General features: G+C 42.5%; 1 protein-coding gene across 1 annotated transcript; it reads right to left on the bottom strand.

The window, feature by feature from the left end:
* On the bottom strand, positions 1–27,041 carry T265_09080 (hypothetical protein; the record flags this gene model as incomplete). The annotated part of the gene is made up of 7 exons (XM_009175065.1): positions 1–271; positions 4,151–4,319; positions 6,404–6,475; positions 9,783–10,004; positions 12,970–13,317; positions 26,750–26,817; positions 26,873–27,041. 7 exons carry the CDS (start codon positions 27,039–27,041, stop codon positions 240–242), a joined length of 1,080 nt encoding a protein of 359 aa, XP_009173329.1.

Here is a 27,041-nt window from a genome sequence, read left to right on the forward strand (position 1 = left end):
CGACAACAACAAATATTTTAAGAACTGACGTGAGAAAATCGAAATTTTCTTCACTTTGATAACAAGACGGTTGATAACAGTAGACAAAGTAAAAAGTGGTGGGAAAATAAGTAAATCTCGGTCAAGCAGACGTGTCGATATGAAAAGTTGATGGAGTAGCGAAGGTCCCAGTTACAGCGAACATAAGTGCACTCAGTGTAGAATCAGAATGCCCCAAATATACTTATTCTCAATCATTGTCATAAATAGCGCTCTTCATAGTATCCTCGTTCTGAAAAGGAATTAAACGAGAAAAATCATAAGATACAATGGCTTCTCAAACCGGGCTATTCCGACTTCAGAATGGAAACAAGTATTAGGCTCAAGCATTGTACTCAGTCAAGCCGTTTGGTTCTTTTCGTGATGATTCATCAAAAGCGCGTGCAAATTAGGGTTAGAAACCGGTCTGCGAAAGACTACTATAATCAGATGTTGCTTTATATAATCAGGATATCTTCCATTAATTGAGACAGAAAACTTGGGTCCACATTTTAAACAATCCATGGGAAACTGAGATAGCGCAGCTTCACAGGGATGGAATCTAAGGAGAAGCTGGAAAGATGCTTTTTGTACGTGACACTTTATCCTTATTGGTTGTTGATCAGGTGGCTGTTGATCTGTTTGCCGAGCTTGGCAAATGGCTTGCAAACGTTTCGTCACCATACGAGGAGACGTCATCAGTTGATCCCTGCGCAATGATGATGCCCCCTCGTACGGTGACGAAACGTTTGCAAGCCAATTGCCAAGCTCGGCGAATAGGTCAACAGCCACCTGATCAACAACCAATAAGGATAAAGTGTCACGTACAAAAAGCATCTTTCCAGCTTCAACTAACAGAACAATAAGTGTAGTTTTATCATGAAAGATACCTGCAATCAGTAATGGACCGGGCATTTGAATCAATATCCAGGTTGATCAAATGTAGACCTACGATTTGACCATCCGGGTACACGTCTCACGAGGGCAAATATACGTAGCGTAAGAGTGAAGCCAATGTACTAGATGCCTATGTTGCGCACTCGAATGATTGTGCCAGAAACAGGGAGTGAGGATTGCCGAATGATTGGCTTTAATCTTCTGTCAATTTCAGTACATCAGCTAAAACATTAGGAACAATTTGGCTCAACGAATAGCGAGTAAAAAGTTAAACACGACGTCAGTATATAACAGCCTATATGTATTGTGTGGGTAACAAACCGTACATTTGCATATCTTGGATATTACTGGAGCTTGTCCTTGTAGAACATGCTCGACAGAGAGCGTGAGCTCACTGGCGACCTTGGGAAGGGATATGTCGTCATACATACCCAACTAGCTTGATCTGATATCGCCTACGGACTGTCCATGTCGCATATGTGCGCAATATACATCTCAGTTTCATCTAAAAACATAGCCGTTGAAGTGTCTGGAGAAACTGCCATGATGCCTACCTTTGAGTCATTGATTTTTGTGGTATGAGCTTAGCGCATCGTCCATAGAATCCAAGAGGCGTCCAGAGTTCGAAGCCAGCGTACACCAGTTATGAACTGTTGACTTTACGCGCATAAAACAGGGTGTGTTGGACTCACCAGTAGCGGAAGAGGTGTATGATGGGTTGGTTGTCTGGGATCAGTCGCTATCTGGCAATCGCTGATTCATAAAATTGACTAATTCGACACACCTATCTGCTTCGTCACTTATATACCACAACCCCCATAGCTTGAGGGCATTCACATTCCCTTTTCACTGCTGATATCATGTGGCAAAACTGCAAAAGTCTGTTCTCCAATGACGGCTGAAAGACAAAATGTCCGACACTGACTTCTACGTCTTCAGTGAATATGATGTAGCGGATATTTGATAACCATCTAAATTTTCCTTTCGATCCACGTTTATACGAGCCGATATGTTTTCGTATTCAGTTTTCAAGTATCTTCGGAAGCCATCAAGATCGGTAATACACCTTAGGTCAAGAGGTTTCCTGGACAATTCAAAGTGGAGATCAAGTGCCTGAATGAGATTCACTCACGAAATCTGTAGTCAGATATGGGATGTTCTGAAGCGGCGATGTAGTACCGTTCCTGGACACTCGTCGAGACTCACAGATGTTGACAAGAGTTTATGGGCACTCCCAACTCGACAACTACCTACTGTACCCGCCAGTACTGTACCAACTTCCTCGCTAAACTTGCGAGCGATTTGTTCAAGCTGTCTGTCCTCTATAAAGATAATCGACAACATGGGTCTGGAAATGACAGCGTCGGTTCAAGTAGAGCATGACGATGAACTCCAAGAAGTGTAAAACCGGTCGAGTTTATTGAAAAGTTTTCAGTCGCGTGATGCGTAGCATGTTGCATCAAGTCATACAGCCTATCTAGTTTTGTCAAGCAGAAGGGAAACATTGTGTTTCGACTAACTTTTGAAGGAGTCCTCCGAATTGGAAGGGAAACTGCTGAGGATTCAAATCGCCTTGTTTGCGAGTACTTTTGCTTTTCAGTGAAGGTCACAGCCTATCTGGTCTGTTGAGCTACCCTCCCACTTGAGTGAGGCTGCTTGTCTTACAATATGGTGCGATGGCAGCCATCTGGATGATTTATTCACGTTAGCTCAGGTAGCTCAGGTACCTGCTCACGTTAGTTCGCAGGTACCCAGAATAATAAGCACCTCCAGCACTCCTTTGCCATACTCCACCTGAGAAATTTATTCTCGCTGCCCACCTATGGTCTTTATTTTACTTCCTTTGACGAATCTGTTTGATATAAATCAGGCAAGACCATTTTATTTCTACGGATTACTTTCATGTGTTCCCATTCTTCATGGAGGGAACTGATGATTTGGATTGATATGCCTTTAATCTCTAAACGCCACCAACTCAGAGTAACTCGACTAACTGAGGTTTATGGTCCCGAGTGCAAGCGACTTGACCATACGGCATTCTCTTGGCAACGAACGTAAAGCAGCAATAGGAGAGGTGAAAGGTATCTTGGGGGCTGACGTTTTGATCACAGAACGATTTCATCTATACCATCTATACGAATTATGAATCGGCCTATGTAAATCGCCCACGAAGAGTTACCATGGTAACCGGCGAATCTATAAGCCATGTGGTAGAGAGATTTACGAGACACTAACTTCGTGATTACTAACTTTCAGTTCGGTATTACACCGAGCTTAACGAGGCTATGCAAAGAAAAGGCTAGTTTTGGAGGGGAAAACATTTATAGGAAAGTAAAAAATGAAGTTAGGTGCGATCGAAGGCCAGGATCACAATCGCCAGTTTACGCCACCTATGGCGTCAGAACTGTCTGTCTTTAGACTTGAGGAGTTGTGTGTATCCATCTGCAGTACGGGCTGTGTTGTTTTGGGGTTGCATGAATTAGACTTTGTGAACAGAGGGTCTAAGATGCCTTGTGATTTCAAAAACACAGCTGGAGGCCCGAACAAATAAGTGATCTGTGAAACCCAAAACCAGATATTTTCCTCGTAAAGTCCACACAGCAATGTAAGTTGGGCTAAGCATGTCCAGCTGCGGAGACGACAGTTGTTTCCCATTCCGAATTCGAAATAGTGCAAATAAAGAGCTGGTCGAGGAATGACAGAAGAAAATCAGAGAGAATTGGAGGAGTCTGAGTAGTATGGGTGCCGTCAGCTTTGGAAGATGGAGTTCGCAGGAGTCCCCTGTGCCCAGCTGGGTTATCACATGATATGATCGCCAGGCAACGCCAGTGTCACTTATTCTATCAATTTCTCTCCAGATCATCTGACGGAATGTTTGGAGATATGAACACCCCGGATATCTAGAGAGGACTGGAGCTTGAACCCTTTTTCCTCTATTTCTGCTATTTTATACATGATATCACTCAATCAGCAGTATTCTCATGCTGGTCTCACCGCCATGATGAGGACCATGAACACGAACACATTCGTCGGACAGCATATTGCTATGCCAGTGGCTTTAGGTAGATCTGTTCGTTTGTGAGTGTCCTTCACGTGTTAACGAACAAACAGGGTGACTGAAGCAACCCTAACTCGGATTTCGCATACTATCCCATCACCTCCGAAGGTCTTACGAATAAATCTATATCGATTACACTTTATCAACAAGTATACTCAACACACTTGATGAACTTACCGATGTGCTCTAACAATCCAGCCGAGTACGGAGCGGAAAGCTCAGCTCGGAGTTGGAAAAAATGCATGTGGCTGACCAAGGCAAACATGTGTTTTGACGAAAGGCCGTGCTCAAACTGGAATTTACGCACTGTTTTCCGCGCGTACAAATGCACAATAAGGACACGCTCCTGGAATGCAGAAACACGGAGTTAATGTGACAAAATGTCTTATGATATATACAGTCATACGTATAGCCCTTGTCTTTTATGTGAACCGAGACTGTCTGTGTACATCTGATGAAACTTATAACCACACTGCCTCTACATGTTCGAGTTCTTCGCCCCCAATGCGACATCCGAAACTCGATTACCCCTCTTTTGTACTAAAGAACGAAGAGCAATATAGTTTCCAAAAGTTCATTTGCTGAAATGTGGCCAAATAATTAAGCGGGTTTTCAGTGGCAAAAGGGTGAAAACTGGATAAATCATGCCTTGGGGGTTCGAATTTTCAAAATAATAACCCAGAATCCGCAGATTATACCCATCGGACGGATGCATCGGACACACTGCAACAGACTACATGACAACCTAATGGCACAAACTGGTAGGATAATCGTTTGTTAGATAGAGCTTCGTGTATTTTATTTTTTTAAACCATCACTATTTTTATCCTCTGCTTACATTTTCCAGTCAGCATTTGATGGTTGATGCAAAAGACCGGCAACTCAACTAGGAGGCTTCTGGTTCAAAACCGTATAAGCCCATCAGCCGATGATTTGTCTGCCTATAAAAACACATGTTGGTAAACGCCGGCTAGCCTACGTATAGTGGATAAGCCTTTAGGATTCTAAGTGGCTATTTTCACAAAGTGCGTGGCATGATCGAAACACCGACTTAAGTGAGGATCACATATCTGATAGCAAGTATACACAGGTTAGTTGGTCTATGGGGGCATCCAATGGGCAATGGCAGACAAGTGATTTCACGGAAGTGAGTTGCGTCAGATAAGTACTGATCATGATCAAAACAAAACTCCAACGAGCCTGAACTGACTACGGCAATGTGAACCAGATTTCCTTCAGTCCCGCAGTTATTCCTAAGTCCTTCCTTTACAATGTTCTTCACAAGCAATGTGTAGAGGGTTGTAGTATCGACCCACTTTCTTGCCATAAGCATTAATTTCGATAATACGCGATTCAAAGGAGGTTCAACTAATATGCAGTCAACTGCTGACCGAAGGGTCTAATTGAACGGACGCTCAGTATACGGGATTAATTTCCCCTGTAAAGACAGACTGTGGTGGGTTACAACAACTCATTGACAACCCAGTATTGCTTCTCCAGTGTTTAGATGCCAGTTCCTCACTCATTATCACTCTCTTGTTTTAACACAAAACGGCAAACATTATTTTATGGCCGATTGGCTGACGGTAAAAGTCTCAAAGTATTTCCGTGAAATAAAATGCATTCCATGCAGTTGTAATAGCTTTGAGTTGACCACCCGTTGCCCTTGGACAGGTATATATTTGCGCTTGGCAGGAAAAGATGAATTCTGGAGCCAAGAACCACTTAAAGCGAATGCAGTTCCATATGGTTTAAAAAAGCAGGGTAAAACACGTTTCAACATTCATTTGGCCAAGAACTAAAAGGTTTGGTAATGTCCAATGCATCAACTTCGTAAGAACAAGCTGAGTTCTTTTGTACACAGTCTAGTTAAGTTATTCAATGGTTGATTTTGAGAATAATACCTTATTTATTGGACTGAACGTGCATATAGACCTAAAACCAGCACTGTTCAACACAACTAGTAGAAATCTACAAACATACCTAACCAGGGTTGAAAACGTTGAACTTATGCCAGATCTAGGTGAGCTTGTTTCACCTTGTAAGCTAATGGGCAAACTTATGACAGTCGAAATCGGTGTGCTGAAGAAGGGGACGCTATACTTCTGTATTGTTGTTCACTATCAAACATCTAAGCTGCTAATGACTGTAGCTTTTAGAAAGTAACAAATGGTTGACTGAAAGTCTTACAACAGGAGGCAAAACTTGCAAAAAGTTGAAGAACGGGGAGAACATGTACGATATTTCATCTGTGAGCACATACTGCAATGAGGAAAATAGCTGGACTCTGTCACACCTCGTCAAGGTTATACAATACCAAAGGCTCATCCATATAAAATGGTCGGACAAACAGAAGACTCAAAGACAAATTGTGGACCAATCAACACTGTGGAACACAATGATTACTCTCCTGCTAAAATTGTCACCTACCTTTTGTGATATGCAGTAAATGTCTCGCCATAAGATTAGGCTGGTCGGGGATATCCATCCGCTCTTAATTTGCTGGAATGAACGGGATGATAGCATGGGCATATGACTATATATCCTTTTCCACAGTTAATACACGAAAACTCCTGTGTGGGGAGACTTCCTGCATAAGCTGAGAGAACAAAGGTATAATATTCGTGGACATGCAAATGGTCCTAGTTCTGAGAACGTTCTGTATGTGACACTTCTATTTACCATGAAATGCATCCCTCCAGAACGGTTCCTCGAAAAAGTAAAGACGGATATAGTCGGAAATGGGTTTCTAAATGATATCGCAATAAGTTGTAGTCGGTGGAACTCAATTATGCAGACGCTCGTGGCTTGGGCAGACAGCACAGTGTGAATAATTCAGAGTTGTTAATCTGGAGGTTGGTAATTAATACCTGAGCAGGATGGCATGACAAGGTTTGGCAATTAGCGAACAAGCTTTTCTTTATCTGTTCCTCGAGCCTTCATACAACGGTCAGTGGCCAGATCCAGCTTTCGAATAGCTCTATGCGAACAGCTGGCGTAATTACCTCGTCCCACAAAAGATGGGACCCATCTACTTCAGAGAAGAAAGAAGTCTTGAGTGGTGCACTTAGGTGGATATTTCAATGGACAAGCAGCTCATTGTTGGGCTCAGCGGTCAGTCGATCGAACGTTGGAGGCCCTGCGGTACGGGTGTCAAGGTCCAATTACTGGCTGAGCATTGGCACGACGTTTACACCTGTTATGCACACCAACACGCATTCATGCGCTTACGGCTCACTGAGCCTACCAAACGAGCAACGTACGTCACACACGTCGGCTTTGCGAAAGCTAAATTGGTCCCCTGGTTCCAAAAGTTGTTCGAGTATTGCAAGCTGACCAGTTGTTTTCATGCAACCAGCAGTCTCTCCAATTAGGTTGCAGGTACTTGCTACTTTCAGGATTTCAACAAAGACACCATTGTTCTACTTGGTGATCGTTTTCAACCAACCTTGGTCAAGTGTGTACCAAGTGAAAAAATAAGTAAATAAGTAAAAAAATAAGTTTCGTTGAAGGAAACAAAAACACAACTAACCATTTCATGTTATAAAGACGATGTGGTGCCTGGAAGCACAATAAAATTCGCTGATACGGTGAGGTGAGACACAAGTAAACTTATTCGACAGCTAGTGGGTGTAGGTTCAGACAAATTTTGATAAAAATGTCTGAATTTAACAAAATCGTTAGTTTCCACGAGTGAAAGCCATTAGCCGACGAAAACCTCTCGGAAGGAGGAGGAGTGAAGGAGTATATTTGTTCTTGGCAAGGTTACAATCAACTTATTCAAGTATGTTAATAGATGTCCGAAATTTCAGGCTTGCAGCATTTTTTCAGATTTCAAACTCAAGGCTGCTCACTACTTCAATTCATCTCACGGAGTAGTCTGTAAACCCACACGATACAACGCTTGGGTGATAACAAACTGGGTATGAGCCATGGCTGCAAGCAGGATTTCTGCCTTTATGAACGCACATGTTTCAGTGTAGGAGTAAACGATTTATTTGTAACCGAATCGCTTCTAATGCATCAGAACCAGTGGTATCTTGGGACTGCTGGGTCTCTGGTCCCACCCGCACTCGGACGACATCCTGTCGATCGCCAGGCATCAACAATTAAGCTGAAGTAATCTTGCTGTAATTAATTACTTTCATACTTCAACTTTCCTAAAATTTCTTATCCAATACAGCCCAAATGCCCCTATCTGGGAGTCCTTGGTGGGTAGCTGTAGATGACTGAGTAAAGGAGGGTTGATTTACTATGGGAACATGAAGAAACAGACAAAAAAGATTAGTTTACTGTAATGCCATCGCTTAGACCAGTTAGCGGCCCCTAAAGAACCGATCTTATACCTTCTGGTTTGTGTTGACTTCATGTGAATATATATATATATATATATATATTTTTCTCATGGTGCTCCTAACAGATCGTCACTTCACAACAAGACGAAGTGGTCTTGAGAGGTTCATTAATCGGAATATCGTAATTGCTCAACCGTTTTCCACGAAGTGTGCTAAGTGACCCGCCTCCCAAAAGGCAAATGGAGCGTAATTTTCAACTCTCCACAGTTCACATTTGGTTTGGCACTGCGCCGTAAATATATGACGGGTAAACGTGTGCGAAACCAAGACAACTGACTTGATAAAGCCTATATCCTATCACGAGCAAGCAAGTAACCGGAACGTCACTAGGTTCCCCACTAGAATGGGGCATTCCGTAAGGTGCATTGTTAGGGGTAACACAAACGTACACAGAGAACGCCAGCCAACCTCGACAAACAACCACTTCTCAAGGCCGGTCACCTACGCTACACAAGCAGTCACTTGTGAGGTCACCATCCTTTTATAATACATTTGTGAAGACGTCTGAAGTGCTCCTATTCCTTTTCATCTACGTTATGCAACGCGAAAATTTGTCCAGTGGATTCAGTGCCGCCTGTTGCGATATGCTGGAGAACGTCGTCTGTACAGTGGAAATGGCTGGTTTCTTGGCGTTCTTGCTGAAATAAGACTCATGGCACTCTTCATGAACAGTACGGGGATAATGTAATCACCAGTCCACTCATCCCGGGGGAGGGGGTTATTTAGCTACTAGTAAAGGCTACCCCGACAGTTTTTTAAGCTCACATTTCGTTCCAGAGCACTAACGGCTGCAAGACCGACTTGCTGTGTACATACAAGTGTTCAGTGACCCTGTATTATTTTAAACCGACTGACACATGCAGTTTGAGGTCACCTGGAACTTCAAGAAAGCTCGCTTTGCATCAGGGGCCAAATAAATTGGTTGATGGGCCAAACTATGCTTTGCAAAATATCAAGAGATTACTTCTCATCGATCTATTCAGTGAAGCGATTTCTTTCACCAGAATGAAAGCGGTGTTTTGGAAGTTGTGCTAGTGACCCTGACTGAGCTGCTGCCTAATTCATCAGCAAATCCGCGGTGGAATGAATCAGAAAGTTTCTATGAGGATTAGGTAAACGATGTTTTTTTTAAAACGGCCTGGATCCAGACCCAAAACGAGAGGGAGACAGATACGCAAGATACGCAAGACAGGAATTTGTACCGCAGCCCGAATCGCCCATAGATTCTAGTAAGTAGCCTGAGTCGTCCCTTCAGTCAATTATCCATGTTGCCGAAACACCTGTCCAGGTTAAACGGGTTACAGTCGATAGAAATTGGGGCTGCTGGATTTAGTCACCAAGTTACAAGAATTTGGAAAGTCATATGGTAAGGATCTTAATCATTTCAGATCAGTCAAAGAAGGACGCCCCATTGCTTTTCAGAAGACGCTCGATGTCCTCGAATTCCACCTTACCTGATGTAACTCAATCCCGTCGGGACTGACCCCAAGCCATACGGTGAAGTTGGACTGACTCATCGGTGCGAGCTTGTATAAATGCTTATTGAAGTTGGATGTGCGTTTTGACCCTAGCCGGATGAAGTGGAATTCCGCTGAACGACGCGGCATGTCCTGGAGTGCCATATGACGACGAAAGGTCATGCGAAGCAGCCCTTCCCTTGAGTACTCTTGTAGCATCTGCAACGAAGAAAAGATTTGAAAAAATTTACACTGGTTTGGGCGATAAAATGGGTTTATCAAGAACGGATGTTGCAATATTATATTTTGGCAACAGATGTCAGGATAGAACATCGGCTGAGCGCTCATCACACTTCAAAACAATCCATACCCACAGACCGTTAGTTATATGACGGAACGTTTCTGACACGCAGCCTCGCACTTGAACGGAAGTGCACTGTTTCTGCGTTTTGATAGAGCCATTGAGAACAATTTCATACCCGTTCAATTTCAGATCATTACTTTCAAGCGAAGATACTTCGCTCATATTTATACACTAAATATTGTGACATCCTCTCATTAGAAGTTAGATGTATGGTCTCGCCGGTGCGGAGCAGGAGGATTTTGGATAGAGTGCTGAAAGGTAAACAGACCGCTGCATTTACCGGTGTTATTCTCCAAACATGGAAGTTCATACTACTAATGACTTGATGCACCAGGCGAGCTTTCTAAACTTACCCAGGACACGGCAGGCATCTGGCGGCTTTTGGGGCACAAAAATGCCCTAAAGTGATGTAGATCTGCGCCACAAAAGCTGAGAATTCCTAAAACTCCACCATTTTATATACGAAGGTGATACTACTGATGGGACGCATGCGAACAGCTCCACTCATCCCGGGGGAGGGGGTTATTTAGCTACTAGTAAAGGCTACCCCGACAGTTTTTTAAGCTCACATTTCGTTCCAGAGCACTAACGGCTGCAAGACGGACTTGCTGTGTACATACAAGTGTTCAGTGACCCTGTATTATTTTAAACCGACTGACACATGCAGTTTGAGGTCACCTGGAACTTCAAGAAAGCTCGCTTTGCATCAGGGGCCAAATAAATTGGTTGATGGGCCAAACTATGCTTTGCAAAATATCAAGAGATTACTTCTCATCGATCTATTCAGTGAAGCGATTTCTTTCACCAGAATGAAAGCGGTGTTTTGGAAGTTGTGCTAGTGACCCTGACTGAGCTGCTGCCTAATTCATCAGCAAATCCGCGGTGGAATGAATCAGAAAGTTTCTATGAGGATTAGGTAAACGATGTTTTTTTTAAAACGGCCTGGATCCAGACCCAAAACGAGAGGGAGACAGATACGCAAGATACGCAAGACAGGAATTTGTACCGCAGCCCGAATCGCCCATAGATTCTAGTAAGTAGCCTGAGTCGTCCCTTCAGTCAATTATCCATGTTGCCGAAACACCTGTCCAGGTTAAACGGGTTACAGTCGATAGAAATTGGGGCTGCTGGATTTAGTCACCAAGTTACAAGAATTTGGAAAGTCATATGGTAAGGATCTTAATCATTTCAGATCAGTCAAAGAAGGACGCCCCATTGCTTTTCAGAAGACGCTCGATGTCCTCGAATTCCACCTTACCTGATGTAACTCAATCCCGTCGGGACTGACCCCAAGCCATACGGTGAAGTTGGACTGACTCATCGGTGCGAGCTTGTATAAATGCTTATTGAAGTTGGATGTGCGTTTTGACCCTAGCCGGATGAAGTGGAATTCCGCTGAACGACGCGGCATGTCCTGGAGTGCCATATGACGACGAAAGGTCATGCGAAGCAGCCCTTCCCTTGAGTACTCTTGTAGCATCTGCAACGAAGAAAAGATTTGAAAAAATTTACACTGGTTTGGGCGATAAAATGGGTTTATCAAGAACGGATGTTGCAATATTATATTTTGGCAACAGATGTCAGGATAGAACATCGGCTGAGCGCTCATCACACTTCAAAACAATCCATACCCACAGACCGTTAGTTATATGACGGAACGTTTCTGACACGCAGCCTCGCACTTGAACGGAAGTGCACTGTTTCTGCGTTTTGATAGAGCCATTGAGAACAATTTCATACCCGTTCAATTTCAGATCATTACTTTCAAGCGAAGATACTTCGCTCATATTTATACACTAAATATTGTGACATCCTCTCATTAGAAGTTAGATGTATGGTCTCGCCGGTGCGGAGCAGGAGGATTTTGGATAGAGTGCTGAAAGGTAAACAGACCGCTGCATTTACCGGTGTTATTCTCCAAACATGGAAGTTCATACTACTAATGACTTGATGCACCAGGCGAGCTTTCTAAACTTACCCAGGACACGGCAGGCATCTGGCGGCTTTTGGGGCACAAAAATGCCCTAAAGTGATGTAGATCTGCGCCACAAAAGCTGAGAATTCCTAAAACTCCACCATTTTATATACGAAGGTGATACTACTGATGGGACGCATGCGAACAGCATGTTTTCTTCTTGCAAATTCGCTTTGCGTCTCCTAAAAAAGGAGAGCTATTGCGGAATTTGTGGAGTTGCTTTGTAGCATTTGCTTGGACTTGAGTAACAGTCAGTGAATATCCAGGAAGACGCGATCAAGAGAAGATGGATATTATGTTTTTGTAAACAAGATGCATATGAGAGTTTTGCTCCCTTGTCCAATAGTCTGTAACTGGTCAGTTGGCATTTTCTAATTAACTCCGCAGCGAAGGCCTTCTTCCTTCCACCAGTAAACGAAGGAACGGCCTGCGTAATAACCAGTGAACCTGTTCGCGGAAAAAAGCTCCTACTCTATACCTTCATTAATCAGCCGACACATTACTAAAAAGGTGACTTTTTATCATGCGAAGCGTATCCACAAAAGCCCTAGATACAGACACCACACACTCAGAAGCAAGGTTTCTGCTATTCGCTTTATATCAATTTTCCAATGTGATTACAATTGTGGATCCATCCCCGTTGAAAAGCCTGTACTGGAAGGCTCCGGTGGATACATCCAGAAACAGAGGACCTCAATAGAAAGAATAGACATGGTTTCAAACGCAGGAAAGAGGAAACGACTCTGTTCATTATGGGAAAAGGACTGAAATGACGAAGTTCTTCCAGGTACCGTCGTACTCACTGCGGTTTCGCTGCTTCAAGATGTTTTTTGGGTCTGACTCACCTGATGCGGATAAATTCCTTCCGGGTCAAAATAGACAGGAATCGTTTGACCGTTTAGCTCCTCATCCAAACAATCAGTGGGCGCATTACCGTACTCGGCTTGCAGGGCCAGTGCGGCCAGTTCGAGGTAAGTAGCTAGGTCACAGTAGAGGCCGTACTCTAGTAGATTGGTACGCAACTGTTCATAATACAAATGTTGCGTGTCTCGCTCACGAAGACAGTGGAGTGGAATGTAAAATCTCACGCGGAAATATACCGTCCGGTAGGATTGTAGCGCCACGTCGGGTGGTGTAGGGCCAAAAAATGTTGTCTGTGCACGACGGCGAAACTTTGGGACAACTTTACGCCCCTGAATTACGATACAATAAGAAATAGAGGAATACGGAGAAGTTTTTCAAGATTATGAAGTCATATTCTACCAAGTAGAGCGTTCGTGAATCTTTTCCGTGAAACATGGATAAAATGAACCGTTTATGTAAGAACAGGTGAACTCCAGATGCGTCGGCTAGCTTCGACCTCGACGGTTTTAAATTTTTAAGGATCGTCTGGGCGCAACGGTTCTTCTTATTCTATTCAAAAATGTCCGAGTTACAGGCAGCTGAAATCGCTAGGGAAGGACCTACTTTATTAAAATTACTTTCTAGCTGCTTCAAAGAAAAATTCCTTTTATGTTAATACAAAAACTGTCCCATCCAAACTGGTGACTTTCCAGCCCTTAAAAAAGTCAAAACTATCGTACATTTGGCCAACTTTTGATCTAGGTTGAGTAGTGTCGTAAATTAAATCTTGGTATTGATCATGGATCAGCGATGAGGTGCTGGAGTGACCTTTTTCAGCATGACTTATAGTGGTGTGAATATCGAAAAACCGTAGGAAGGTCATGCTGAAAGAAAGCCTGATGCATTCACAACTGAATTCAAAACAGGTTCTTGATGACTGAAACTTTGTACGGTTAGATGTTTTTCAGGCAACAACTGGCCGGAGAATCTATCCGGTATATTAATGAGTCATCCACCAAGAAAGTCGCCAGCANCAGTCGGCTCATGTCAACGCATACAGAAGTCAGTCACAATCGGTTTATCAGAAGTGATCGTTGAAACAAGGCGAAGTTTTTTAGGACACCACTGTCAACATTGTGGTTGAAAAACGAGGTCCGAAATTTCAAGGAGCTTTCCAGAGTCACCATTAGTATTGCCTGCATGCTGAACTGAATAGCGCACTTCAATTCCATGTAAATCCACTAAATATATGCACCTGCTCGTATGGTAGAATCTTAAAACAGGACAGGATTTGGTATTCATCTTGAACCCGTATTTTCTGCGAAGTACACTCAGTTGTGAGATACATTAGTTATAACCGACAGACTCATATGAACTTGTCATTTGAGGATATTCTCCAGCTAAATATGCTGCATAGAACCCCCTTGTGTTTCAGTTGGTAAGATATTCGAGATATCACTGGATATTTTCATTTACGAAACTACTCACAGGGTTTCTGAAAACTCTTCGACAGTCCGTAACCAGGTTCGCCCTTCTTGGGGGGTCATCAGGTAGGCGTGGTCTCCGAGTCCCAACCTCATGTTCTACTTGAAAACAAATTGGACAAATCTCGAGAAATACACTCATCGACATATCAGCTGGGTTCTCACGGGAGACTGTAGAACCTCTCGTTTGTGATACTCTTCAACTGACTTAGTTGTACAATGGCTGCCTAAAGTTTCAGTTGGTACGAATTCAAGATATCTCAGCATAGTTTCGTGTCGAACACACCAGCTTAAAGATTACCAAACGCCTTTCAAGGCTTTACCACTAGTTTCACTCTTCTTGCGACAACCCAAAGTCCGATATTCCAGTGAGCACCATGGAATTCTGAAGGACAGGACACACATTTGGAACGGGAACTCAAAGGCACACAACCAGCACGTTAATAGATAGTATTATGTGGGTTGGAATTTCGCCCACGGCTTGTTGTTAGCCTGTTTTACTAGTACTCACAATAGATGGCTGACACGAAAATCAACAATCTTCAACATATAATCAAAGATATGGTTTCACCACGACAGAAACAGAAAAATACACTTCACGAATGCACTGAGTTGGTACAGGTGAGAAGATCCCGTGTTTAGGTTGATTTCATCAGTTAACAAAGGGTAACGTTAGCAGTTGTGAGTAAGCTGCGCAATAAACCACACACGCTTGTGATCCTGAGAAGCGGGGTTAGAATGTGTTCAGTTTCATGGTAAACACAGCTTGAGACAGCATATTCTGCACACATAAAACTGGATGCTTCATTCTAATCAATAAATCTTGACAAGATACCAGCAGTAGATAAATTTGGTTGCACAATCAGACAAGATTAACCCCATTACTGCTACTGTAGTCTCCGACCAGAATGAGGTTAACTGGTAAGTATTGCGGTTTACCTACTCAACCCACAACTCTGAGACCAAAACAGCATCTCTTATGCGCTCTAGAAGAACTTGTGCAACAACTGTGGTTCAAAAGACTGTGGCAGAAACTGGCCGCCGAATTCCGTGTCAGACAACGTGCTTTTTAACTATTCTATTGAAATGAAGCATCTAGGAACAATTGCAAACCCATCACTAAAATTGAAATTGAAATCTCTAAGTGGCAGTTACGTTAGTGATGGTAGTGTGAGGGAATTAGGTAATTTCCAATTCATATTTTGTACTGTAAGTGAGGTTAGTCTATGATGAAAAGCCGAGAAGCACTGTGCAGATGTTTCATTGTTATTGGGAGTCATTAGTATGAACTGTAAGTAAGTGAGGTTAGTCTATGATGAAAAGCCGAGAAGCACTGTGCAGATGTTTCATTGTTATTGGGAGTCATTAGTATGAACCAAACACAACTCCATATGGTCCCGAACCGGCTTGTAGTACGAACCCCTAACCGTCCGGCCACGAGCGTCTGAACGGCATTGTAATTAACTTGCACTTAATGTACAAACCACTAGTCGGGAGGTCGCTGTTTCTGAACTCCTTGGAGTTTCGTGAGATAATGGTGTAATACTGGCTTTTCTCAATAGGATGAAACAGCTGTACAGTGTTTCTTGGTTGGTAATGTTTTGGAATATTGGTAGCTCGGGTGTATTGGTTGGTAATTGATCAGGTGGCTGTTGATCTGTTCGCCGAGCTTGGCAATTGATTTGCAAACGTTTCGTCGCGCAAAGACTGCTCTCTGTGGACTATATAAACGCAGGCCCGAAGAGAGGAACTACCCAAACAACAGCGCACTGAAGATGTCTCCTCGAATGGTGACGAAACGTTTGCAAATCAATTGCCAAGCTCGGCGAACAGATCAACAGCCACCTGATCAATTACCAACCAATACACCCGAGCTACCAATATTCCAAAGCATTACCAACCAAGAAACACTGTACAGCTGTTTCATCCTATTGAGAAAAGCCAGTATTACACCATTATCTCACGAAACTCCAAGGAGTTCAGAAACAGCGACCTCCCGACTAGTGGTTTGTACATTAAGTGCAAGTTAATTACAATGCCGTTCAGACGCTCGTGGCCGGACGGTTAGGGGTTCGTACTACAAGCCGGTTCGGGACCATATGGAGTTGTGTTTGGTTCATACTAATGACTCCCAATAACAATGAAACATCTGCACAGTGCTTCTCGGCTTTTCATCATAGACTAACCTCACTTACAGTACAAAATATGAATTGGAAATTACCTAATTCCCTCACACTACCATCACTAACGTAACTGCCACTTAGAGATTTCAATTTCAATTTTAGTGATGGGTTTGCAATTGTTCCTAGATGCTTCATTTCAATAGAATAGTTAAAAAGCACGTAGTCTGACACGGAATTCGGCGGCCAGTTTCTGCCACAGTCTTTTGAACCACAGTTGTTGCACAAGTTCTTCTAGAGCGCATAAGAGATGCTGTTTTGGTCTCAGAGTTGTGGGTTGAGTAGGTAAACCGCAATACTTACCAGTTAACCTCATTCTGGTCGGAGACTACAGTAGCAGTAATGGGGTTAATCTTGTCTGATTGTGCAACCAAATTTATCTACTGCTGGTATCTTGTCAAGATTTATTGATTAGAATGAAGCATCCAGTTTTATGTGTGCAGAATATGCTGTCTCAAGCTGTGTTTACCATGAAACTGAACACATTCTAACCCCGCTTCTCAGGATCACAAGCGTGTGTGGTTTATTGCGCAGCTTACTCACAACTGTTAACGTTACCCTTTGTTAACTGATGAAATCAACCTAAACACGGTTGGTTGGGTATTCCCTCTCTTCGTGCACAACCACAACCGCCGACCATTCGTGCATGCATTTATATAGTTTACAAAGGGCAGTCTTTGCATTGTAACCTGTACTCTGGTTGGTCAGATCTTATTCTGTGTTGCGTTGTGGTTTGTATTACTTGATTCCTAAGATCGGGCCAATCAGAATACGGATTACTGCGCAAATGCTGCTTTTTGTAAACTATACAAACGCAGGAACGAAGAGAGGAACTAACAACACAACAGCGCACTGAAGATGTCTCCTCGAATGGTGACGAAACGTTTGCAAATCAATTGCCAAGCTCGGCGAACAGATCAACCCTGATCAATTAAGCTTCAGTTACACTACGAAATCTTAATTGAAAATTCCACCATTCCCAAAAGTTGCATGCCAGATGCTGGAAGCGTGAAGTGCAAGTTTGTCTATTAGAGTTATCACTTTACACAACTACTGTGGTTAACCAAAACCAGTTGACTCTCGATCGAATGTTTCGCGAGTTGTACACACCGAGCTCCCTCTTACTCTTTTGAGGAATGTGTGGGAAATCCGGAGGCCTCACTTACTTCGAGATTGGTTCATTGACTTCACTAGGCTACCGTAAAGTATGTTCAGTGAGAACGATGGAACGCACTTGTATCCATCAGTTACAGTTTACCTTACTCAAAGAGTGGGCTCTTTTAGTTAAAGATGGAGAGTGCATGAAGTAGTCACTAAAAGAAACACAACCCTCCACTACCAGTGCGGTCTAGTTCAACCGTAATCAAGGATTAGAACTGGGCAAACAAAGCGTACACCACTCCGGAAAGCATACTCATCTAAAGAAGATTAAGTAAGTCGGGGACTGTCTGTGATCGATAGATCACAAACTGGCTGGAAAGAACTATAAGAGATGACAAAACAGCATGTGAACACACTACCAACATAGTTTCAACAAGCACGATCAAGTTTTCAAGGAAATAAAGCTTAGACTGGCAGTGTTGCGCAATATAGGTAGCTCATGTGCGCTTCTTTGGTTTTTGGTCTGTTCACCGAGCTTAGTAGTTGGGGTTCAACTTATATTCCTAGGTGGCCACACAAATTACGCGGAGACCACCTTGGGAACAAGCAAACATTTTGGAGTTATTGGATACTGATTAGAAAATACATAAGCACAAGCGTAAGAGGGGGAATTGACATAATTAACTCCGCATGGATGATTCTACCTCGATTCGTAATGAGACTTTTGCAATCCAACTGCCAAGCTTGGAAAACATACAAACGACCAAGAAGCTTGAGCCATTAAAAGCTCTAATTCACACACCTTAACCCGCACTATCATGTAAATTAAGGCGGTCGGGTATGCTTTGCAGATAAATGGTCTACTACCGGGAGCTTGCTTATCCAGGTCTGTGAAAATAGATACGTCACACGGCTACGGTCGAAGAACCTTTATTACGCAACAAACTGCGTTTATCAGATCATTTTAACCATCCTGTTTTGACATCCCGATGGATGCAGCAGCTAAACGTTTGAAGTCAAATAGAGAAGCCTATATAGAAATTAGTAAAGGTGCTTGTCACCGCTTGTTCAGCACATTTTGTATCCTTATCTCCTAATTGATATTTGGGTAACTTTAGATCCATTTCTCTGGTTGGTGTGCCTACAGTAAGACCTAACGCTTCTCGGTTCGCAGAATATCTTATGCTCATCTCTGAACAAGGGATGAAACACTGATAGGATTGTCTATAGAGAAGCCTATATAGAAATTAGTAAAGGTGCTTGTCACCGCTTGTTCAGCACATTTTGTATCCTTATCTCCTAATTGATATTTGGGTAACTTTAGATCCATTTCTCTGGTTGGTGTGCCTACAGTAAGACCTAACGCTTCTCGGTTCGCAGAATATCTTATGCTCATCTCTGAACAAGGGATGAAACACTGACTAGTTAGGATTGTCTGTAAAAAAAGTAGCTTTGCGACGTTCTGGGCCAAGGTTAACTCATTAAACCCATTTTAGTGGGGTTCACATTACTATCGTTTGAACAATTTTCCTCCTGTGCCGGTGCAATTATTCTGGTCCGTCCACACCAAAGGGGGGAGCCATGAACTCGAGTTTCGTTGTTTTTAGAACATGTGAGCAGTGCATATCCTTGGCCGTGCCAGCCTTTGAACTCCGGATGTGTGAAGTGTGAGGCGCTCGCTGGACGCACCTGAATCATCACGTCTGAACAAGCGATGTTTTGTTCACGCCCGAGCGATGTATTGGTTCTCCCCATATTGAAGTCATGTACTTTCCTGCTACCTAATGTTGTACTTTGTCAGATGGCACGTTTAGTTTGTGGATGCGCTTCCCACCACTGAGTACGGCTGATCCGAAATACTGCCACCTTCCCACTGAACGAGCACAAAATGATATTTCCTGTCCCATCAGGCTCAGTGACCACTGAAGTTTCGAAAATTCAAAAAATCATATTTACTGATAGTGAGGCAGTCATCTTGGCGATTTGTACGAGATGTATGCCTACTCGCTTATTATTTACTGCACAAGCCACTTTGAATGGTTGTGTATTAGTCAACCCCTATGCGAGCGTTGAGTAGAATTCAGACCCTGAGTTTTTGTACAGAAAAAGAGGCAATAAGCTTCCTGCTATCTTCAACGTATAAGTAGCTTGTAAATATCAAACCAGGTGATGACGGAATGCCACGGAATGCCCCAAACTCTCTCACATTGTGTATATTGAAGTGCGTTTTCAGAACCCATCGACAATAGTTGTCCTATGTGTTGCACGTGAACCGTGGAGATACCAGGTGCGATAGAACCACTTGCTAGCCCGAACGGACCACACACGCGATAGTAACATGTCCGTCACCAGGTTAGACCTCATTTTAAGTGTCATATCTGAATGGTTCTTGAGCGGTGCCGTCCATATCGCCGGTCTACGGCTACTGGTTTTCTCGACTTCAAATGACCCTTAAACCCTCAAACTAGATCAGCGCTTCTGCAAATATCTGTCCAAAGTGGAGTGACCCCGGAATCACCAACTATACGCCGTGCTATCTATTCTCCCACACTTATAAAAGTGTAGTAGCTACGTGTCCGAAAATTCTCTAATATAAGCAAAGGGTTTCGGCAACAATGCTGTTCCCTACTCCTTCTGTTCACTTTTGTCATCGATATCATGATGAATAACGGTGAAATGATAACAGCTTCAGACCGAACTGTCCCAGAAATAAGGCTTGACAGAGTATCATGTTTCGGAATTTGGTGTCCGAGATACAGTACACAAAATCGTTGAAATAACCAACCTTCAGACTGACAGTCAGCTTCTGGCATGGTAATAATAACAAAAGAAGGCTGCTTTGGTGAGGTGACGACATGGGATAGAAAAATCCAGGTGTTGAAGTTAGTTTTGTTGGGCGCTTTACAGATGGGCCGAAAGTTGGCATATTTGTGGTAAAGCAGTGATAAAGCAAGCAAGAGGACATAGTGATCTTCCCAGGTTTAATCCACCGAAACAGGCTTTCCCCTGCGGAGATCGAGTATTGTCCCGCTCTTGTACACCTTTGCGTTGGGTTGATGGGAGAAAAACTAAACCCTTACAACGGGTCGTCCTGACCCAAACACGCTAACTTTTTACGAAATACGTACACTACATGAGATTACGACTGATTTCTAATCACTCTGGATGGGCAAAACTGTTCGGATGCAAAGATTAGATCGATAGGTCCAGACTTTGGTGCCGATAGGTGCATCTTAATAATGAGCCAGACGTACCCACGAATGAGCTTATGGCTTACGTACACTGCGGCGAATCAAGAAATGTATCTGGGAGCTTCCTGGAGCTAATTATAAGACCACTGGCGATCGAAGTCAGTTGTCATCTGGAATGCTGTCAACTGATGTTTTCTGATTCTTGGCTGGCTAAATGGAAAGTCAGCTGTTTCTGTTCCTAAAGTAAATATGTATGTCGTTCTGTTAAGTCGTAAACACTGGTTCAGTAATGCATAGCCAATAAATGGGGGGAAAATATAGTCTCAGATAACCGAAAGCCTCTGCTTACTATAGATGAACTGGACAACGAAACCTCGAATTCAAGGAAATATGGCAGCATAGTGCAATAAATACACAGTTTGAAAACTTTTCACTATTTGTCGGCCGAAGTAAGATTTCTTGAACTTTTCTGAGCTGCAACGAAATCGTAGTTTGTCCGTTGCAACTGAACATTCCAGTTGATGGACATTCAAAAGCTATAACGAAAAGCAATTTCCACTAGTCATTTTGAGGCTGCTGAGCACGTTGTTTCCATAAACTATCATGTCACCAGTTCCTTGTCACTGAGGACATAAAGGACTAGAGAGACAACTATAAAATGATGTTTGAATAACTGCCCACCACCCGTCAGAACGCACCGTGATTTTGTGCTATAAAATACCACGCATAAGGCGATATGATATCGCTTAAATATAGTCTGTCAGTAGATTTATTCTAATCCTGTTCGATCGTGCTGTGTGAGAGTTAGCAAAATCCAGTTTGAGACGATTGAGCGGGTTTTGATCTGCTTTTAGGTGGACACAATTCAAATATTCTGGTATTTGCAGTATGCAGTAAAAACAAGTTGCCGACCATTCAAGCTAGTTTCATCCAATCTGAAATTCAAACCACGCATTACCCCATTGCACACGACCCGGCGGTAAATGTCAATCCTACTGTAGAAAAGTTGGTTTGACGGGGACTGTATGGTTGACACCAGACGTAGATTGTGTGCTTTGTGAGGTAAAATAAACTAAGAAGGACTGGAAAGGTGCTCAGAAGAAGATCGTACAGGGAGAGATGGACTGGTTACACGAACATGCAAATAGGTTCTAAGGCAACTGAGATTTCGCGAAGACAATGTGTAGTTGGTCCCGACTACCATTCCGTAATTGTAACCCGTTTGATACAGTCTCAGAGAGAATAATTTAGAGTAGAATCATACATAACAAATTTCTTCAGCAATTCGGCGTTTAAATTAATGACTTTTGATTTGTCAATTAGCGCATAAAGACCCTGATAGAGTCCAAAATGGAGACCATTGAAAAAGGAATCACCTTGACCAAGTCACACGGATGATCTCTATTTAAACAGCGCTCGCTACAGAGTTCAAATGGGCACATGGCCAGAGCCTTATATATCTCACAATTCTTTGTGCCTCGAATCAAATCGGAAGTGACTGCTATTTTCTGGGTAGAAAACATTTTACCTTACAACCTAGTGGTTTGATGTTGCACACCGAAATGACACTTAATTGAAACTGTAGACAGACGATAGGAAGAGAAGGTGCACAAAAGTCTGATTTGGAATGATAGCTTTGATGCGCTTCAAAAATTGTCATCTCAAAATACATGTTCCCGATGTGGTGATGCTGTAAAGGGCTCCCAGCGCAGAGCTACTTGAAACGAGCGACCATGACATCGGTTCAAAATTTCAGACGAAAGTGCAACCCACCACCTTTGCGAACCAATGGTTGGTAGTGGCTCATGTGCCTTTGGTCTTTCTTAGAACTACACAGGCAACGATAGCACGGAACACAGTGTACAGACATGAGTCGTCCGGCAGCTGATTTAATAATGTCTTTGAGATATAGCACATTGATTTCACTTCGCTTGGATACAGACATTTCAAGTGCACAATATACGAGAGACTGTTATGGAAACACTCATCGTTTGAAGAAACTCCTAATTACATGGTTTAATGTTCCTTAATAAATGGTCTTCAACCCCTGAGAGACTATAGATGTACTCTGACTCAAGGTAGATATCCAGCAATTGATGTCTCCATTGTGCGAAAACGCATCGCTATGAGCTATTCCAAATGGCATTGATGTGAGTCGAGGTATTTCTGAAGAAAAAAATATCTTTCAGTATTTTGATAACTAAGAGACACAGAAACCGGACAAGCCCTCTTATGCGAAAGAGTGCATTTATTGACACAGTAGCTCTAGTTTAATAATGCCAGATTGGATTGAATTCAGAGGTGTCAGGTCGGAATAATTTGGCCAAAGAAACACGAAAATTGGTTCATTTAACTTAACGGCTGCCGACGAAAATCAAAGGCAGGTGACTGATGCCTACGGAATGGTTCGGCTGAATTTTATTGAAAACCCTATAAAGCGGCTGTTCACATGACCCGTCAATAATTGTTGCTTTAGAAGGAGGAACTCTCTACAAAATGATCCAAACAAGCATTTCTAAACTAAAGTACATCCGAAGGCCAGTCTTCAAATCTTGAACGGGACAAATTGGTTGGTGCCTGAGTAGCGAACTTCCCACAGTTGTTGTTTCCAGAGTTTGAAACTCAAAACGCAAACGCTGAAACACAAGTTCGATAGGCACCGAGAAGGAATGGTGCTATGAGCAGGTTTCAACTTACGAACAAAGACTATTTTACACCTGATTTAATGCATAAAAACTCTCAATTTTCTACAGAGGGTCAGTAGATCCGAATTGTACTCGCCTCATATAGTTCCAATTAGCAGTAATGGTATATAAACTTTGGAACCACTTGAGAACAATAAGTTATGTTTCCCAACCAGTATAGATTTGGTTTTTTGTTTACTTTCTAGCAGTTAGTCGTAATCAGCATTTATGGACATTTCATTTGTAATGGAGACCGAACAACTCGAGAACCTTCCAATAACGTATACGTTAAGGAGATTTTTCTAAGGCCCCGAGTGATAACGCCACCCAACTTATTGTGGTCCTAATTAGTCGGTGATTGCAAGCTCAAGGGTTGAGCTGTCTGTCTTTTTAAAAACACCAGGAAGGGTTTCAACCAGTGGAATGTGACTCACTAATATGACCTTCAACCATATTTCTAAAGTACATTGTGCTTTTCGCGTTATAGTCAACTAGCCATATAAGTGGACAACGCTGATTTAGCCGAAAGTGCCTTCAAGATACGGGTTCATTTAGGATGACATTAAACAGAGTTCAAAATCAAGTTCATCCCATCAAAGTTGGAATTCACAGCTCTCTTCTCAGTGTTCGCTACCTGCTGTGCCTGGTGCGGTTTCATTCGTCAGAACTGCAAAATGTGGCAATGGAAAGTACGTTTCAGTTTGAAAAGATTTTGAAAAGTACGTTACACAGCACGAAGAAGCTATGGTGACCTGGCATATGCTAGCTGGTCTATTGCTCCCGGCAGTTTTGGGATCGCCATGATTCCAGCATTCTCGAAATATTTTGAGCATTTACAAAAGAAAAGCACCGATTCTCTGCCGTTACTAACCTGCAGATCGGACAAGAAAACAGAGCCATCTGAAGCTCAGGCAACTAAAGATCATGCGGTTCATCTGTTGGCATTCCGAATATTTGGATAAATCGAAATATTCTGTATATATGGTATTTTTTTAACTGGGAAATGCAGCTCACATGTCTAGTTCACCATCATAAGGGATACGCCAGCAGACAGGAAAATCTGTTATCCTATGGATATCGCTGCTGTGTCCTTCTTCAGATCCGTCTAGTGGTTGCGTCCCATCCCCAACCTATTACGATTAGTCAAATAATAAGAGTGAAGTGCAAACTAACAGTGACGGAAAAGAAAATGAGCTTTCGTGATTAATTTCAATTCGTATATGCAACTTAACTCTAATAAACTACTTTGTGGTACAGTCCGGAAGTTCATCACAGCAAATTACAGACACTGTAATTCAGTCTGCCTTTGATAACCTCGGCTTCATTCGCCACGCTCCCGTCGGATGAAGAAGCACTTTCTTGAGGTATGCTGTTCATTGTTTATATATTTATCTAGTATTTTTAAATAGTTTACACCCTAACACGTGCTGTGAGATTTTTTTTGTTAAGGTTTGTTTCTTGTTCATCTCTTTGCTTGAGCAAAATGGAGGGATTTCAAAACGGTTATCTTCAATTAGGCGGTGTCATTTCACAATCGACAGTGGAAATATTTCTGACAAGTTGAATGTAATCGATCACAAAACGCTTGTAATGGCTCTTAAATAGTTTTCCTGATTAGAATAAAAAATTTACGGACTAAAATAGGTTTAAAACGATGTAGTCCAAATAACAATAGATATGACGGGCAACCTGATGAACCAGCTGAAAGGAATCTGGAGAAAAATAGGCTCTTTTTTTACCTCATTAGGTCAAAAAACCCACTGATGAAACTTGTTTGTGAAGGTTGTTTGAAGAAAAATCACATTTGAAAACAACCATCCAAACTTGAGACACGCTTGGTATTCGGAGTGAGGTTTATGTAGTGTAAGCAATACAACCTTGGCTGCATATCTATTACCAGTTGTCTCTAATTTCCTATCCAAGCCGAAAAATACAGGGCCAAATGAGTTGCTCCTCTAACTCACTGAGTTTGAACTAGCATGACATAAGATGTGTACCCAGATCTAAGGAGATTATGATAACCGTGCTGCCACACTCATTAGTTCGGTACCCTTGAAGATACCGTCAATGGGCTAGTTGCTGTGATTTGCCTACGGGCTGTGATACGTCGTGCTTATGTTGGCCAATAAATAAATTGTGTCCATTCCGGTTCATCAGTAGCCGAGAAACGTCCTCAAGAAACAGAGTCGAGATATTTTTAGGTGCGTTTCGAAATTAAGCGACGAGTATGTTTTTTAGGCTGCACACAGTTCACCGCAGACTGTAAGTTGGGGGCACCAAATGAACCGTGTTGCATCGAAACAAACATCTGATGTCTGATTACTTCCTAGAGGTTCTACTTATTACCTTTTCTGATAGGTTACTATTGTTGGCCTACGAAAGCTCACCCAAAGATAGATCGTTTGGTCTGTTTCTTCAAATATTTTTCTTTGGAGGAGGGAGCCCTGTTATTCGCTATTCCGGCTTCCAGAAGCAGTCATTCGGCATGCAGGATTCTAAGATGTGTGGATGATGCGTATTCGGCAGGTGCACTCAAGTTGGGATACAACTAATTTTGATCTTACTGAAAGCTGACAGTAGACTTAGTAAAACTCTACATCTAAATTTAATGCAGATGTCTGAATACTCATTAGACGGTCATCCGGAAAAACTCAGTGGACTGTGAAGTTAGATAACCGGATGAAAGAAACTAGACGATATATTCTGTTTCTCAATGCTCTGCAGTTTTTGGCATGGTTTTGTTTTTCACACACTTTGAAGGTTTTGGCTCTTTACCAGCGCATGGACATCCCATTTGTGTGCCTTCTTTGTGAAAATGCCGGGTCTTAACAAGCTCGTTAATTTCTTTCTAGACACGGGTAAACGGTTCGTAAACAGTCAGAAAAGTGGAAAGTTTAAAGCAGGAGGCAAATTAGTTGACAAGAATCTTGCATGAGATACCATGACATCAATGGGCATGCTTAAGAAGCTCTGCCACAGCGCATTAGGATTGTGCTGTAGGCTGAATTACACAGTTCATTCAGTGAGGATGAACTCACACAAACACGCCAAGTAATGCGGAAAAGGAAAACGGCCACTGTTCCAGGTAACTCCAAAATCACACTAACAAAAACTTGAAAAATACATGAACCGTGGAACTCACTAGCTTTCCGAAGCTCTTCGATAAACTCAGATAATCGAAATCAATTCCTTTTAACTTTTCACTGGGATCTAGGAAAAGAAAGCCCTCGGCTACAGTGCGTTAGATATGGTCTCGTGAACTAACCTGATAAAACCGCTATACCGAACATTTCACGCTCATTTAATTCCAGTATGTCACAGATTTCGTGGTGGATTTCTTCGACAGTTGTGGTTTTATCATAGGTCAAAATAACCGATTCGTTTGTCAGTAGGACGACTTTGAGTTTCCAAGAGACCTTGCCAGAAACTGGCAT

The sequence above is a fragment of the Opisthorchis viverrini genome (genome assembly GCF_000715545.1).
Source record: "Opisthorchis viverrini unplaced genomic scaffold opera_v5_255, whole genome shotgun sequence".
Taxonomy (NCBI): domain Eukaryota; kingdom Metazoa; phylum Platyhelminthes; class Trematoda; order Opisthorchiida; family Opisthorchiidae; genus Opisthorchis; species Opisthorchis viverrini.